This window comes from Aspergillus puulaauensis, chromosome 1 (assembly GCF_016861865.1).
Source record: "Aspergillus puulaauensis MK2 DNA, chromosome 1, nearly complete sequence".
Classification (NCBI taxonomy): Eukaryota; Fungi; Ascomycota; class Eurotiomycetes; order Eurotiales; family Aspergillaceae; genus Aspergillus; species Aspergillus puulaauensis.
In genome coordinates this window covers 3,353,139-3,370,342 of record NC_054857.1, presented here as the reverse complement: position 1 = coordinate 3,370,342, position 17,204 = coordinate 3,353,139, and the positions used below count along the sequence as shown (strand labels likewise).

At 50.9% G+C, this 17,204-nt stretch overlaps 5 protein-coding genes across 5 annotated transcripts; 1 reads left to right on the top strand and 4 right to left on the bottom strand.

The window, feature by feature from the left end:
• Window positions 1–335: 335 nt before the first annotated feature.
• Window positions 336–3,411, bottom strand: APUU_11325S (uncharacterized protein; the record flags this gene model as incomplete). Its single annotated transcript, XM_041697046.1, has 8 exons — window positions 336–1,466; window positions 1,513–1,618; window positions 1,678–1,757; window positions 1,813–2,189; window positions 2,259–2,926; window positions 3,026–3,111; window positions 3,183–3,275; window positions 3,376–3,411. 8 exons carry the CDS (start codon window positions 3,409–3,411, stop codon window positions 336–338), a joined length of 2,577 nt encoding a protein of 858 aa, XP_041550691.1.
• Window positions 3,412–3,959: 548 nt separating this feature from the next.
• On the bottom strand, window positions 3,960–4,868 carry APUU_11324S (putative polyketide synthase; the record flags this gene model as incomplete). The annotated part of the gene is made up of 1 exon (XM_041697035.1): window positions 3,960–4,868. The coding sequence occupies one exon, from the start codon at window positions 4,866–4,868 to the stop codon at window positions 3,960–3,962; it is 909 nt and encodes a 302-aa protein (XP_041550690.1).
• A 199-nt stretch (window positions 4,869–5,067) lies between these two features.
• Window positions 5,068–13,086, bottom strand: APUU_11323S (type I polyketide synthase; the record flags this gene model as incomplete). Its single annotated transcript, XM_041697024.1, has 9 exons — window positions 5,068–8,072; window positions 8,136–8,232; window positions 8,302–10,478; window positions 10,534–10,989; window positions 11,044–11,159; window positions 11,212–11,549; window positions 11,609–11,721; window positions 11,779–12,416; window positions 12,470–13,086. 9 exons carry the CDS (start codon window positions 13,084–13,086, stop codon window positions 5,068–5,070), a joined length of 7,557 nt encoding a protein of 2,518 aa, XP_041550689.1.
• Window positions 13,087–13,494: 408 nt separating this feature from the next.
• Window positions 13,495–15,381, top strand: APUU_11322A (cytochrome P450; the record flags this gene model as incomplete). The annotated part of the gene is made up of 6 exons (XM_041697013.1): window positions 13,495–13,842; window positions 13,901–13,994; window positions 14,049–14,117; window positions 14,182–14,300; window positions 14,368–14,857; window positions 14,924–15,381. The coding sequence occupies 6 exons, from the start codon at window positions 13,495–13,497 to the stop codon at window positions 15,379–15,381; spliced, it is 1,578 nt and encodes a 525-aa protein (XP_041550688.1).
• Window positions 15,382–15,502: 121 nt separating this feature from the next.
• Window positions 15,503–17,102, bottom strand: APUU_11321S (cytochrome P450; the record flags this gene model as incomplete). Its single annotated transcript, XM_041697002.1, has 2 exons — window positions 15,503–16,993; window positions 17,046–17,102. 2 exons carry the CDS (start codon window positions 17,100–17,102, stop codon window positions 15,503–15,505), a joined length of 1,548 nt encoding a protein of 515 aa, XP_041550687.1.
• Window positions 17,103–17,204: the final 102 nt, after the last annotated feature.

Here is a 17,204-nt window from a genome sequence, read left to right as displayed (position 1 = left end):
TGAATATGAATGGACATTGTATCAGGAAACAATATATGAAGGAGGTACAGCGAAAACAGAAAAGAAAGCAAGCGAGAGAAAGGGCTCAGTGCAGGGGCATTTAGAGTGTTCGTACAAGAACTGGTGTTTATATGTACTGCGAAAATCGCAATATGTGTACATAAGCCGATATCACCAATGAAACCATTGTGCCGGTACGTAGTAGAACAAAAAATCAGCTAATGATCATGCGGCTTTTGCGGTATTCTTGATACAGTTCATCAATCGGCCGTTGAGTCTGATCCGCTAAAAGAAAACCGGCGCAGAGAACTAGGATTCGCCCTGGATGTCATGACCTAGGAAGAAACGTATTTCCCGACAGCCAGCTTCCGCGTCGTCGGAACATCGTTCCATGAAACCGGGGAAATGTCCTCGTCGGCAAAAGGGTCGGGTCCCCCAGGCCTAGAAGCTGCACTGATCCCGAGGCGCGACCCGGCATCAGGCGTGCGAACTTCGAACTTCGCCTCAACCTTTCCTTTCTGCGGCCAGCTATTTGCTGTTGAGAAGCGAACTAGTAGCTTGCCATCGGACCCACTGTTTACCTCGAATTCAGGGATTTTCCAAATCACTGCAGACTGCTTGCGTCGAAAGGCCGCTCCAGTGTTAGGATACATGACAGCACTGGTAGCGTGAGCAACCTCTCGGTCTTCCTGTGGAGAGGTGTCCAAATTGACGGTAAGAACCAAATTCGTTAGCGTGATCGATTCTCGCGACACAGAGGATGCGAACGCAGGGTTCAGGGAGTAAAAGATGATCACACTAGCTTGGAATTCCTCCAGATTCCACGCGGGTTTGAAAATGACTGGACAGAAGGCCGATGTATCTTCTGGGTTAATGTGGACCTGGTATTTGAACGCAAGTGTCGGGGCCGGACGTGAGATGTTGGCAAGCGCAATGTCGTACTCACCCCTCTTGTCATCCGACTGCTCCTGATCCTTTACCTCACGGATGAAATTCGGGTTTGCGGCCACCTTCTCTAGAACCGGGAAGTTATTGAGACGCACTCGAATATTCTCTGATGAAAGTTCCGGAGAAGTATTGAACGCCAGAGCAAGTTCGCCCACAACAAATGATTTGGTTACAGCGCCTTCCGAGAACCAAGCGTTCACTGTCTCTATTATGGATGCGTTCAACCCAGGATCATGGAGTTCGGGGTGTGCAACTGGGCCTGAAATGCTATGCAAAGTGTGTGATGAGCGTATTGAAGTTGTGTCCGACATCGCATGCTCGTCTGTAGCGTTGCTAAGCGAAGCCACATGCTTTCCCGGCGATGCTGGAGAAGTAGGCTCGGAGGCGTCCTGGGTCGCGCCCAGACCAGGAACAGTATTCATTTGTGGCGGTGTGTTAGGGACAAAGACAGTATTACGAACATCGCGTCGTCCACGTATGGTAGCTGCGTTTCGCCTTATCCCGCTATGCTGTGCTTGCTATATAAGGGTTAACGACGAAACAGTGAGTTTCGAACACACTTACCAGCCTCAGTTGATTAGCCATGTCGTCCATTGCTTGCTTAGCTTGACTTTCGTCTTCAGGAATTGGCTGATCCCTAATGGTGAGGTTCAAGCCAAGCTCCTCTAGTCTGCAAATTCATTAACACTGTTTTTATTTTTCGGCATTTAAAAATCCAGTTGAACCTACCCGGATGCCTCTCGCTGAGCCTGTGTGATCTCATCAATAGCCTGCGGTCGTTGAGTGTAACCCTCAGAGTCCACGCGTGGCTAAGACAAGGAATTAGACATTTAAACACTGGAAACAGCCATGGGAGCAACCTACTTCATTTCCGCTCGTGCCAGTGAGAGCTGCTGGACCGGAGATCTGTTGGGATCCAAACCCATTCACCACTTCAGGCGGAGATTGGGGCGGTGGGCTAGATGATAAACCGTCACGACCATCCCTCTCGTTGGACTCGCTTGGAAGACGTGTAGCTTCAATGTAGCTTCCTTGCGAGGTGACAGCGGTGTCCGGTCGCTCAGGTCGAGGGTCTTCAGGAATCTGCATCTCTCGGTTCTCTCCCCTTTTGAAAGAGAATGGACTGCGGTATTTTCTCTCAGAAGCGCCGCCGGACGGAAGAGCAACACTTTTCCTTCGGTTCATGACTGTACCTAGCCGTCTAAGACCACCAAAGGCTGTGCCATGTCGGGGTTCAGGAACTAAAGTAGTAGTTAGTATAATTCGCTTTGCACGGACAGAAAGATGGGAATCGACGCATAGGAACTTACCAGGCGGCGGCGGCGGTTTGGTGCGACCCGAACCCGTAGAGCGATTGCTAGCAGTATCGTCCTGGATGCGTGGTGGGGGTGGAAGAGGCGGCTCAGGCGTAGATGAGGTTACCGGAATAGGTGACGCTTGTTGCTGTCGAGGCGGCGCAATTGGCGCAACTGGTCGCCCCCCATTTATCTTCGCGGCAAATGTTTTGATTTCATCCGCGGTTTCCACATTGAGTAGAACGTTCAGGCAACTTTCTGCTGCCTGTCGACAGCGCTCAACCTGATCAGTTTCATGCGTTTCAAGCTGAGTTAAAACATCTCGAAGGTGATTGAGTCGACCCTCATCCGCTGCCTGGAGCTGCTCGAAAACAAATGGCGCCCTCGATTCCCATTGCTGGCTTACTTCGTGGGAGGCGCTTACGGCGTTGGCTAATCTGTCGGCGCCTTTTGGGCCCTTTTCCTTAGCCTTTTCCACTTTTTTCTGCGAGTTTTCGAAGTTCTTTGCCAAGGCTGTAAGATCACTTTGAACTCCGGGCATCGACGCGAGCTCCTTGTTTTTAGTGCTGTACTCTCTCAACGGGCGTTCAACATCCTCGTCGATCTTTTGCGCGAAAGTTTCGTGCGAGACAGCTACGGTCTCGACCGAATTCACGATGCGCTGCCATGGTATTTGGAAAATCCTGTAGAATTCAACAACCGTAATCAGCCTCACTATTTCTTGTGATATGCAACTGGTGTTTCCGGGGAAAGAGAACACAAGCAGGAATAGTCAGCCTTACCCTAAGGCAGCTGCATTGTCCAATTGGGGTCGATGTGAGAGCTTCCGCAGCCCTTGCGCATAGGCTTCTTCGACGCGGCGACGTTCCTATCATTAAAAACATTGAAAGTTAGACCGACGCAATCTCAATTGGTGACACACCACACCAAGAGACTTACCTGCAGCCAATCTGCGATATCCGAATTCACCTTGTTGATGACGCGAATGCGATCAGCTAGCACAGACGCGGCCTGACTGGGTTGTAAAGAGCCCTAAAGAAAATAATAAGTGAATATCATAAGACCAGAGCAATTGACAGGATTGGAGTTGGGGGAAGCGGAGGGGCCCGGGAAACTGGGGGGTTGGTCATACCAGCAAGGCTGGATACTCCTGTCGGGAGAGATCCATTGCTTCTCACAGCACACAGGGGGAGGAGCAGCCGCCGGCGAGGCACATAATAGGGAGCCAGCAGAGGAAGCGAGTGTAGAGCGACTGCGACGAGCGAGATAGAAGAAGTGGGCCGACAAGGCTGATGTATCCGCTGTTGGAGGTCGACGGAAGCAACGGTGATGACGACGGAGTCGAGTACGGGGAGGAATGACTAAGCAGGGGTCCATCGTCGAGTTCCTTTTATGAGTGGACGCTAACCCTAAAATAGGTATGCATGCTAGCCTAATCGGGTACACTAAATAACGACCGTCCTGTCACTTCGAGCTGGACATAGTACTGTCCTGCCTACTCTTCACTTTTCACAATGAGGGGCCAATGTTTCTTGAGAAACTGAACCCCATCTTGAACCCAATCGGCATCTATTCCGGTGTTCACATCAAAGAGGTGCTCGCCAGCGCAAAGACTCTGATGAACCGGCACGTCGGGCTGTGCGTCCATGAGGCGACGGGCAAAATTAGATGAACAAACAGATGGACACTGTCATGGGATATTGTTAGCTTATTTCCTCAATGGATATACCGGAATTTGACTTGGAAAGCTAGCCATACCATGGTGTCGTTTATTCCATGTACAACCCATATGGGTGCCATCTTGTGACCACCCTTGTCTAGCGCTTCGATGATGCCTTCGGAAATTGGTTTGCCTCCTCCAGCTCCTACCCCAAGCAAGCGAGGCAAATGTGCTTGCTGTGCAATGCACAATAACAGTTCCCACATATCAGAGGTGGGCTCGCATCCCGTCCGGATGCTTCCTCGAGGCATTCCCTTGATGTACGCGCGGATCTTCCCCAAAGCCTCCCGCGGCGGTGGAGGGCTTCTACCCATGAAAACCCGTGGTCGGGGGATCTTGTATTCCGGAGCTGTGGCATCCAACGGAGCAGAAATAGATATAACCGCCTTGATCTGCACATTTTGCTCTGGCTTTTCCTTACTATCGGAGCTCAGTAGATCGCCCGGTTGCTGCAGCATGGAGTCCAGATGGAAGGCACAGTAAACCGAGATGAAGCCACCAGAGCTTTCGCCGCAGCACAAAATATTGCTGAGATCCAGTCGCGGTAGGGAATTGTGTTCCATGTACCGCGGAAGAGTCCGTATCCATCTCCAAAAGTGCGCCACGTCGCTGAGTATGTCGGCTCCATTTGACTCTGGCAGCAGTCGGTAGTCTGGGGTGATGATGATGGCTTCGTGATCGAGGGCCAAGTCTAGTAACCACTGCGCGAACCAGGGCTCGTACATTCGGTGCCCAACGATGAAGCCGCCACCATGCCAACGAACCATCACTGGGTGTTTCTTCCCATACCCTCCAGGCGAATCCAATATGATCTTTGGAATCAGAACAGTGGCCTCAAGGGGGACCCCTTCTATGGTGCGGAATGGGAGGTCGATACGAGTGAACGGTGCAAGCCGAGACAGCATTGTTGCTTGATTTTATTTTCTCTCTAACCGTTGAGAGTATATCCAAAGAGACAGATAAAGTTACTGTTGCCGCCATTGGGATGACTATTATATAGGGAGTTGGGACCAACGTTGGGACTAAACATATTAGAGAATCAAGGTACGTAGCGTCGGATGTGGTTGTATTGGAACTACAAACGACCGTTCTCTAATCAATGCCTCACACCTTGGTGAATCGTCCGAGAAGTCGCTTGGCCGCCAGTTCCCCTAATCGCTGGATGCTCCCCCCATTCATGAGCTCTAATACCGATACATCAACGCCCAGGTTCTGCTTCCACCAGTTCCTCAATTCTATGGCCACCAACGAGTCTACTCCTGCTGCGGCTAGCGTTAAACCTATATCTAATGGCTCCTCATCTTCTCTTCGCATAAGAAATTTTGCCACGCGATCCCGGACTTGGCCAGCAAGGAAGTCAATTGCGTCCGGTTGCTCTAACTTGCCTGGACTCTCAGCCATTATTGCGAGGAATGGAGCCATGCCACTTGTGGTTGCAGCGCCGTCTGTTGCTACTGTTTCAATGTTGCGGTATATAGCCATTCGAGGGTCTCGTTTCCATATCATGTTATTCTGCGGGTCCATGATTGGTAGCCGACATTCCAGGGCTTGTGTAATCTGGCTTGGATTGTGAAACTGGACGCCCTTCGTGCCTACAAGACTCCTAGGCATAACAGACCGCGCAGCTGATCGAGAAATGGTAAGATGCAAGCCATCCAGAAAATCATTTTCTGAGATGAGGCGACCCGACATGGCTAGCATCGTATCCTTGGCGGCCGGGGTGCGACTGATGTATCCCACATCGTCCACTGCTCCTATATCCAGAACTGATGCCGCCAAACCACGGTCATGGCGATACTGAACAAAGGCGTCCATAAAAGAGTTTGATGCAGCATAATTTGCTTGACCATAATATCCAACCATTCCACAGACGGACGAGAATAGGACAAAAAAGTCCAGGGGCTGATTTAACAGTGCATTGTGCAGATTCCAGGTACCTTGCACTCTTGGTCGGATGACTGCTTGGTAAGTTTCCAAGTCCATATCGAGGATACCAATGTCGCGCAGGATCATTGCCATTTGCATCACTCCAGCGATTGGCAAGGCGGCCGTGGCTACTATTTGGTTTACCAAAATTTCATCGGCCACGTCGCCGGCAAATGCTTGCACATTACAGCCCATCAACCCCAACTCTTCAATGAAGGCAGGATCGTCTTCTCCTTTACCCGCGGATCGAGAGAGGAAAATGATGTTCTTGGCACCATGAGTGGCCATCCACGTGGCAATTGATCGTCCAAGTCCTCCCATGCCGCCAACAAGCAGATAGGATCGATCGCCACAGAATTTTGGTTGAGGAATAGCTGGGGTCCACGGGAGGCTTTCTTCATTTTCAGGGAACCTGACCACAATTTTGCCAGTATGTGTGCCTTGTTGCATGTATCTGAAGGCATCTTCGACTTCCGTCGCATCAAAGACGGTTGCTGGATGGATTGGCTTGATGTGACCTTTGATGTATAGATCAAGCATCAGTTCCATTAGTCGGCCACCCGTCGCCCTTCGCAGCCCAACATGCCGGGAAACATCGATCCCGAAGAACGTCCTGTTATCCTCAAATTTGTCTAGAGCAAGTTGGGCGCGGCCGATCATGTCACGCTTACCAATCTCTACCATACATCCATTTGCGGCAACGCACTCCCAGGTCGCGTGTAAAAGTTCACCTGAAACCGAGTTCAGTACACAGTCCACACCAGCACCGTCTGTGGCAACCATGAGATCGTCATAGAAGCTGGTGTCTCGCGAGTGGAAGATGTGATCGCGCGGGATCCTGAATTCGCGCATAAGGAACTCTGCCTTCTCCGTCGATCCCACAGTACAGTAGATTTCAGCTCCGATCCAGCGAGCAACATGGATAGCCGCTATTCCTATACCCCCTGCTGCCGCGTGGATCAGGATGGACTGACCCTTCTCCAGCTGTGCCTTGTCTACCAAGCCCAGGAGCACCGTAACATACACGGATGGCATAGTGGCAGCATCTTCGAAGCTGAGCCTGTTGGGAATGCGCAACGTAAAACGACCAGGCCTTTGCACCTGCGTCGCCAGGCCAGTAGAGCTGGTTCCAAGAATCACGACGCGATCCCCGACTTGGACGTGGTCAATGTTAGCTCCGATCTTGCTAACGTACCCGGCACCTTCCAATCCAAACGTGTCAAAGCCGTTACCAAGGGCGTCGACACCATGTACCAGACCCATGGCAATGAGCACGTCGGTGAAATTAAGACCGACAGCCTTGACAGAAATCTGCACATCATCGTCTGCGAGGGTTGGAAGAGGTTGACCGGACCAATACAGGGATTGTAATAGCCCTCGCTTTTGTATTAAGAGTGCCTTGGTATCTGGTGGCGATGGCGCAGTGTTTCGTAGGGCGTTCGGTACAGTGTACCAGTGGAAACGTCCAACGTGCACCTCCCCATCCACCCAGGCGTATTCCAGGTCCGAATCAAGATTGCCAGTCATGTCGTCCTTGCCTTGCTGAACCTTCTTCATGACATTCAACACTGCCTTGGCCGCTCCCGGGAGGTTCCAATCCTCCATCTCCATAGTTGCCAATGGCATGGCCAGTTCAGATCGAATGGTTCGGGCCATTCCTAAGATCATGGCAGCATGAGGGTCCTTTGAATTGACTTGGGCCGGGTTCGTGAGCCACAAAACCACGGTTTGTTGCAGCGTTTCGATGGCTTTGATGAAGTGATCCCAGTCCGCGTCTCCTGGGTTATTAAGAAGGGGGCGGTCGAGATCGACGAAAGAGATTAGATCCTGCTCAGGAAGTAACTCTCCATCGTTGCCCCATTGGTGATGTTTGGTGCGATATCCCTGTTCTTGCAGTAGTTCTTCGACTTCCACAGCTAGTGGGTGGACTCTAAATGGACCCGAGAGCAGGGTGATATCTGCCTGAGACTCAAAGTCCACTGCCGGTCTCGAGATAATATTCGCATTCACATGGAACGGACGATCATTATCAAATGTCACTGCCTCACACCCATTGAAGCCCGCGGCGCGGAGCTTCTCGTCCCATGCTTCAGCAGGTAAATATGGGGCTTCGGTGCGGCCATCGGCTTCTCCCAGCCACCAACCAACGAACAGGCCCATTATATACACCATACTGCTTGTTACTAAACGACTATATTAGAATTCTCTATCCTTGAGAAATATGGGAAATAAATAAATAGACCAACCTGGAGACAGCTCTTGTAAGAATAACCGGCCCTGACTACTCAAGAGCGTTCGAACATTGCATAGCGTTTCATGCAGGACGGGTGTCGCGTGGAGGACCTATCGAGACAGCATTTTTCTTGCGTGAGTAACCCACACAGATAGAAACGGTTATGGAAAGCTACTCACATTTGACGCAATGATAAGATCGTATTCCCCGGCCTTGAAACCTTGAGAGACAGGCTCCTTTGAGATGTCAAGGACCTTGTACTCCATCCCAGAATAATCCTTGAAGCGTTCTTGAGCGGCAACAAAGAAACCAGAGGAGACATCAGTAAAAGTATATTGGAAGTATAGTCTCTCGCCGAATTCGGATTGAAGCTGCTTGAGGATCTTGGCCGTGAGCCCCCCTGTACCGGCGCCAATCTCAAGAATCCGGATTTGAGGTTGCGCATGGCCAAGCAACTGGAAGAACTCGCTTACATCCCAGATGTTGTGCATCCAGTCATAAATACCTGCAAGCGTCCCATCGTGGATCAGTAGGTCCAGGAAATCGGTCTTTCCTTCGAATACATTGACAACTTGGTCGTACGTACGCCACACAGCTTCCGCCATGGCACCAACACCAGCTTCCTTGCACTCTTTAAGGAGCTCTGGGATATGTTGTCGGCGCTCTTCGGATGTCATATTCACCATGTCAACGGTGTCAACAAGCGGATACCCTGGTAGTTCGAAGCGGGGAATCTGGGACTTCATCCACTTTCGATATTTCTCAAAATGAGGCTGGGTAGATTCCACGCTTTTGAGACTCCGATAGGACTCCAAAGCGCAGAGGACGTAAAGTCTTTCAGCCAAGGCTATTTGTTCCCGGAAATCGTACGTGGGACGAGTGAGCTTGGCTGCATCAAGGAATGAGACATCCGGCTTCCATTGCAATTGCAGAGCTGTGAGTTCGGGCTCATCTTCTTCTGAGGGAAGCGGAGTTCCCCGGAAACCCTTGAGGACGAAGACGTTCTGTCCATTCTCGCCAATAACCCCGTACGCTTGTCCTTCGACTCCTTCCCGCCCTGCGGCGGCAGTTTGACTGGAAGTTGCTGTCTTGACGCGAATGTCCTGCCCAGAACCGGCACCAACGTACATTTCTTTAATAAATGTGGGCAAGAAAGATTTGTTAAAGGCGCCATAGATCCCCTGAAAAGCGGCCACGGTCCATGATTGAAGCATGATGTCTAGCGTGGTTGGATGGAGAGGGTAAGATGACTCGGACTGGTCACCTGGGTTATCTGTGATGTCTGATACTGCGCTTCTCTCTGATATCCCAGCAGTGATGTTCTTTAGCCCTATAAATCGAGGACCATAATTGAGACCAACACGACTGAGAGTTGTGTACCATCGACTAGCCGACACTTTTCTCGGTAGTGGTTCTGGGATTTTCTTCGGGTCTTGCGGGGGTCTCGATGCACGCCCGCGGCGGACCAGGCCAAAGCAGTGCGTATTCCATGTGGAATTATCATAAGAGACTATGGAAAATTCATACCAGTCGCTGTTGAGAGATGCTGTGAGCTTCTGGGGTCGCAAGGTTGTGACCATCTCTTTCGAACCTTCGGTCTGGAGGACTAAAGCTCTGCGCAGCTCAACCTCTTTGACTGTATAGTCATGGGATTTGCTGGTTGATTCACCGAGCTGACAAGCCGCCTCGCCAGCCATGGCAATGTATCCCGCCGCGGGAAAGACGATGTCATTTCCCACGCAGTGGTCCTTCAGCCAAGAGACATCGCCAACGCGGATCTCATTGCGCCAGGTTGGAGCGATATCGGTTGAGTCAAGGGTCCGTGTGCCCAGAAGGTCATGGGGTGCATGCTTGCGGAATCTCCAATTGTGCATGACTCGCGTTTCTGCCCAGTATGCCCGATCATACTGCCACGGATATGGAGGAAGATCTGACAGCACACGATGGAACTGACCGGGCTCTGAAGGGTGTTTAACAGACAGCCCAGCTGTATAGAGCTGACCGATTGTGGACAAGAGAGCTCGAGTATCATTTTCACCTCGAGATAGAGTGGGGATATGCTGCACTGAGATGCCAGTCTCCTGATAAATTTGACGCAGTGGCCCGCGTAGGGCATGGTGCGGTCCGACTTCTACGTGGACCATCCGGGGTGATTCCTGAAGCAGAGCCTTGACTGCGGTATGAAAGAGGACAGGGCTCTCAAGATTATCTTGCCAATAGCTTGGACCAAAGTCAGATGAGTTCGACAGGACCGTGCCGCCATATACGCTAGAGTAAAACGGAATCGTGGGTGGCCGTGAGACAAGATGATTGGAGAGGAGCTCCCGATATTTGTCGCCCACATCTTCCATATGTTCTAATACACCGGTAAGCAAACTGAATATGGCAGAATATTAGATGAAAAGACTTACCCGAATGGTAGGCCATCTCAACTGAAAGCTTCCGCGTAAATACCTCGCCATGCTGGCCCTTGATCCCATCCATGACCCGCTGGAGGGCTTCTGAGTCCCCCGATAATGTAACACCAGAAGCACTATTTTCACAGGCAATTCTCACGCCGGCCACAGGCAGCACGAAAGGCAGGACTGCATCCTTTCCCAGGCCAATAGCTGCCATCCCCCCATCTCTAGTAGGGAGCTTGCAAACAAATCCTCGGTAATAGGCAGCAAACAAAGCGTCACCCTTCGACAAAGCACCGGCGGCGTATGCTGCAGCAATCTCACCACTTGAGTGTCCAACAACAGCGGAGGGAGCAACCCCCCACGTAGCTAGGATATCGACGACCGCAATTTGAATAGCCGTGCATAGTGGCTGCGATAGTTCAGCTTTAGCCAGAACTGTCTGGTCATCGCACGAGAAGAGTATATCTGAACTGTTAGTGTTTGAAGTATTGACTATCCAGCTTTCTGAACTAAACTAACCTTCAATTGACCAGGATGGTGCATCTTCGCCGAGCCCCTGAAGTGCCTGATCCATTGATTGAATGTTTGCCAAAAATGGAGGGTAGTCAGCCATCAATTGTCGGCCCATTTTTACCCTAAACAATGGTTAGCACTTTATGCCCGACCTCGGAGGAAAGGGTTAAATACCATTGAGCGCCCTGCCCTGTAAAGACGAACGCAGCTTGCTCGATTCCCTGGGAAGTGACTGCCACAGGATCGTCCAACTGCTCCGTACCTTCTGTGATGACAGAGAAGGCTCTATACTTGAGACGTTCACGTCTCTCTGCCAAATTATAAGCAACATCTGCCAGTCTCTTCGGGTGTTTTGAGAGGTAATCCGCGTGCTGTTTACTCATGTTCTTGAGGGCCTCTGGGCGTCCTGCTGAGAACAATAATAAGGCCGGTGGCTGCCTTGGTTCTTGGACCGCAGGCGGTATGGTCCTGGCTACTCCCAAGTTGAATGACGCGGCAGAGTCGATGATGAACTATAAAATAAGCTTATTAGACTGTGTAAGCTTCGCAGAGACCATGTGCTAAAACCTACATGTGCATTCGAGCCGCCTATTCCATACGAGCCTATGCTCATGCGCTCGGCCCGTCCCGCCGGCCACGCGGTTGCTTCCACAGGAACAACCAGTTTGTTTTTGTCCCATGAAACTATAACCACGTGAGATCAAGGTTTAAACAAGGTTAGATCTTTTGAGGACTACTCACTCGCAGGGTTTGGGTTGTGGAACTTGATATTCGGAATGATAGTTCGATTTTCCAGAGAAAGCACAGCTTTCATAACGCTGGTAATAGCCGCGGCCCCTTCACTATGTCCCAGGTTTGGCTTCACCGCGCCTAGATACGCACCCTCTTTTCCAAAACAGCGCGCAATAGCCTCTACCTCGATCGGGTCTCCAACCGGTGTGCCAGTGCCATGGGCTTCCACCATGGCAGTCTGCGACATGTCAAGGCTAGCAGCAGCGTACGCCCTTCTGATAATAGCTTCATGAGCATCTGGGTTCGGATTTGCCATCCCACCTCGTGACCGGCCATCAGCACCAGCCGCTGAAGAGCGGATGACCGCTCGAATAGGGTTGCCATCACGGATTGCGTCGTCCAGCCGTTTGATGTACAAAGCAGTAACCGCTTCTCCTCGAGCATATCCATCTGCAGCGGCATCAAAGGACTTTGATGAACCCTCGGGGGAAAGAGCCATAAGCAAACTCATAGATACCGTTAGTCCTGGAGCCAAGATCAGATTCGTCCCGGCTACGACAGCTGATGAAATGGTTCCTCGTCGAATGGCCTCCAATGCCTCATGGAGACCGACTCCGGCTGAAGAGCAAGCCGTCTTGTACATGACGCTGGTATATCCAGTTAGTTCCTAACCTCATCGCTGAAAAGGAGGGTCACCTACCTAGGACCTCGGAGATCATATTCGTATGAAATGCGATTCGCCAGCGCAAAGTCCAGCGTTCCCATCATAAGATACGGGTGAAAGAAGTTACTGTCCTTGTGGTGCATCTCCTGCCAATCCTCTGTGAACATACCAACATAGGTCCCAATTGGCTTACCACGCCAGTTCTCGCCAGCCCTCTCCAATACTTCTCGAACAACCTCAAGAACGAGCCTCTGATTCGGGTCCATGAGTTCGGCTTCCGCCGCAGCGGCTGTGAACATGGAATGATCAAAATGCGCAAAATCGACATCACTGAGAAAATAGCCGTGTTTGGTTATGACGGTTCCATGCTTCCCATCTGGGTTATAGTATGCATCAACATTGTAACGATCCGCAGGCGTAACGGATCGGGCATCTCCCTTGTTCACCAGGAACTTGTAGAGTGCCTCATCGTCGCGGATTCCTGCCGGCAGCCGCATGGCCATGCTGCATATCGCCACTGGAACAGACTCAGGATACGGATCATCGTTGAGACCATTACCTGGTCCGTGCTCGTTGGCATGCGTATAGTCGTTGGTACCGTTGGTATGTCCATTGGTATAAGAGTGGCCTGTGCCATTGCTGAAACCGTTCATGATGCCAAAAATCCTATTAAAGTCTTTTCGGTGGTCTTCCAGTTCCAGTTCCAGCACCAGGTTCAGTCACAGAGAGCTATATAGTTCTCGGAAACCTGGTGATACATACCTTTTCCAACACAATGACAACGTACAGAAGGTCCACTCAAGTGGCCCCTTGGCCCCCATGTCAAAGCCCCATAAAAATTCGAATTCTAAGCGCAGGGCCTTAGACTAGTGCTTATCTCGATATTTGGTGGATTTGAATTCCACGAAACCCTTGTAAAGCACCATTCAAGGATGACGAAAGAATTTGCGATAGATGGGCAGGATATCAGATGATATACACGATATAAATATATGCTCATCAAAGCCCGCTCCGTCTGTTTCGAGAAACTGATCCAAAAACCTCAACTACATGATACGAAAATGCTTTTCTGGGGTCTTGAAATGGCTTTGAGTACCGTGCTATCAAATCCCCTGCCAGCGGCTGCGGGGTTTGTTGCCTGCATCTTTATATTAGCGCGGCTGCTTCGCAGGGATACTTTGATCAGGCCTGCCATTGGACACTACCAATGGGATACGAGTGTTGCAGGCTCCCGCAAGAAACGTTGGATGTGGGATTCTCTGAGGCTGCTGCGCGAAGGATACGCCCTGTTCCAAGACAGGCCCTGGCAGGTCTGGACCTCGGAGGGCGACCATGTGGTTCTCCCACCTGAAACAGTCGACGAGCTGAAAATGCTTCCGGACCATACGTTGTCGTCATCCCTGCGAGAGGTTAGTCGCCAGTTGTTTGCTATTCCCGCCCTGGGCTGACATTTCCTGGTCGGATCAGTTCATGCTACCGCAGTATACTTTCAAGCCCTTCGCATCCTGGAAGCTGGACTATGTCAATCATGTTATTCTCCACGACTTGAACAAGAATATGGGTACGCTATACTCTCTAACACACATGTGGATCCCATTCTGAGTTCCGTCGATAGCGAAAATCTTCCCTGGTATGAGAGATGAGGTCGGTACCGCACTCCCATTGGAAATTCCTACAACCACTGGTAAGTCGAGGTTCCTGAGTGCTCACTCAGGCGCTATAACGTCGGGATACTAAAAGAAACCAAGAATGGACCGAGATCGATATTTCCGCGGTTTTCCTTCGCATCATCTGCCGTGTTAGCGGAAGAGCATTCGTTGGTACAGGGCTACATCGTAGCGAGGAATGGATCAACATCAGCTGCAACGTAAGTGCCATTCATTGGACGCCATCCTTTGAATAGGAGCTTATCGAAGTGGTTGCTATCGCACTAGTACACCAAGGATCTTTTCCTAGCCGCCCTCAAGCTACGCGCCGTGCCATCATTCCTGCGACCACTGCTGGCGCTATTCCTCCCTGACCTCCGTCGAGTATACCGGCACAACGATCGTGCCCGAGCCCTCATCCAGCCGATCCTCCAACAGCGCGAGAATGATGCAGATGCCGTGTCCGGATACGTAAAACCCAATGACACCATCCAATGGATTCACGACTTAATCCCTGAAGGGGACCGGAAGGATTATGCATATCAAGGCGCGGCCCAATTGGCTATCACAGCGGTATCGGTGCAATCGACGAGCAAACTGATAGTCAATATTCTCTTGAATCTCATGAAGTACACGGATTATGTGCCCATCCTCCAGGACGAAATCGAATCGGTCCTGGCTGATTGCGGGGGCGCCTGGACGCTGGAGAGCATGGGTCGCTTAGAAAAGCTCGACAGTTTCATGAGAGAGTCTTTGAGATTCGAGCCTCCGTTAACTGGTCGGTCTTCGCTCCCAACATTTCGTCACTTTCAATTAGAAAATGGCAGCTAACCCAGGCGAACAGCAACATTTCAACGCCGAGCAATGAAGCCAGTCAAGTTATCCAACGGGTCTTGTCTTCCTCAAGGAACACTCGTGCTAGCTCCTGCAGATGCTATTGCTTTCGATCCCAATTTTTACCCTGACCCAGAAACCTTTGACGGACTGCGCTTTTACAAATTGCAAAAGCAACAGCAAGGACTCAAGGTCCGTCATCAATTCGTTGCAACAGGTAAAGCGCAAGTGCAATTTGGGCTAGGGCGACACGCATGCCCCGGCAGATGGTTTGCCGGCCATGTTATTAAAATGGTCGTGGCGTCCGTGCTGCTGGGCTACGATTTGAAGTTTAGGGATGGCGAGGAAAAGCCCAGCACGTTCCTCTTTCAGACCACTAATATGCCGCACCCCAAGACAAGGATTTTGATAAAGAAGAAGGGCGGGGAAAGTCTAGCTAGCAAGCATCACATTTCACTTGTGGTCTAGCAATTGAGATTTGCACGTCGACGCGGTTCTAAGCCATACCCCCATCTTTGTTTTTGTATAGTCCCTTCTCCTGCTATCATTAGATGGGAATAATGGGTCAACTTTATCGTCTACTCATTTGTCAATTTGGACGAACACTCAATCGCACCATCAATGGACCTTTGTCCCACAGGGTGTACACCTTTTGCTTCTCCCAGCCATCACTCTCGGGCAACAACTCCAAATCGAAGTTCCATAAAACTCTGGCTAGAATCATGCGCATCTCATTGTACGCAAATGGCTTGCCGAGGCAATTTCGCGGGCCAAAGCTGAATGGCTGTGATGCCGCATGTCGGTCGTTATGAAAGGGGGATGGGGCGTCAACAGCTTGTGCTGTAGAAGTAATCCATCGCTCAGGGATGAACTCATTAGCTCGGTGGAAGTTCTCAGCACTGTGGGACGCCGACCACGCATGTACCCCAATCGAGACATCCCCTGGAACAGCGTGCCCCGCAATCAATGTCACAGTACTCTTAAGCGTCCTACGCGGTGGCGCAATAGGGCCCGGAGGATAGATGCGCAGCCCCTCGGTGATGCAGGCCTGGATGTAAGGAAGTCGTTCCGCGGCTGTCACGAAAGTGATATCGTCTTCTCGCTCGAATGAACTGCGCACCTCTTCGACTGCCTTACGCAGCGCCTCACGGTTCTTGAGCAAGTAGTAAGTGGTGCCAGAGAGGCCAGTCGCGGTGGTCTCGGTGCCAGCCAGCAGGAGGAAGTTGGTGTTTGCCTCAACCTCCCCGGCGCTCAACGGCTCCTGCACCAAATTACTCCTCAATAAGTACGAGATGAAGTCCGGCTTTTCACGAAGGATACCCTCAGAAAGCCTCTTCTCAGTGCTAACTCCAACAAACTCAAGATGTCGGCGGCGAGCGTCTTTAAGTCTCTGGGGCGCAAATAGTCTCAGCAGCTGTGGAAATGCTGAGTGTGTCGACAAGGCCATGGCTCGTACGAATGCGCCCAGTTTAATGGTGCTCCAAAACCCATGCACCCACTCATGGTATTTGCTACCACGCAGACAGTTAAAGGACTGACCGATGGCAAGATCTCCAATGATGTCAAATGTCGTGAAGTTGTACCATTCGACAAGGTCAACTGTCGTAGAGGCAGAGGGGCCTGCGGTAGCAGCTAACTCTTTTAGACGCTGTACCAGCAAATCTACGTACGCCTTCACAAACGGCTCCTGCTCACGAAGAGCTCGTTCTGAGAAGGCGTACGAAAGTGCTTTCCGCGCGCGCAGGTGCTGGTCTCGACCGGCCGTGAATATACTGTGACTACGGTCACGAGAAAGATGGATGAGTCCATAAAAGGAAGGATCTTTGATGGGTGCCTGGTCATGGAATCCATAGATATCTTTCCAGGCCTTTGATGATGTAAAAGAGAGCCCGTTTGGTGAGTATCGCACAACGGGACCGTATTTCTCGTGGAACTCCTTGATGGACTCTTCGAGCTTTCCTTGGATACTGGCCTTGAGAAGGAAGAAGTAATTGCACTGCCATGACTTTGGACCGGGGAAACGAGACAAGGGGTGTAAATATAGGTTGTAAATGACGCTGAAAACCGCATATATGACAGTCTAAGAGGTTATCAGATAAGTGGACAAAGTTGGAAACATCAACCCTACTTACAGCCCAGAGAAATGAAACGAGAACTCCCGTAGTACTTGCTCCGGACCAAAAAGCCATACTGACAAGAAAACGGTAAAAGAATTTGGAATATCAACTTTATTATCAAGGGAAGACTGCATCTCTTATACTGTTTCTGCTGAATTATTTTTCACTGGAGCC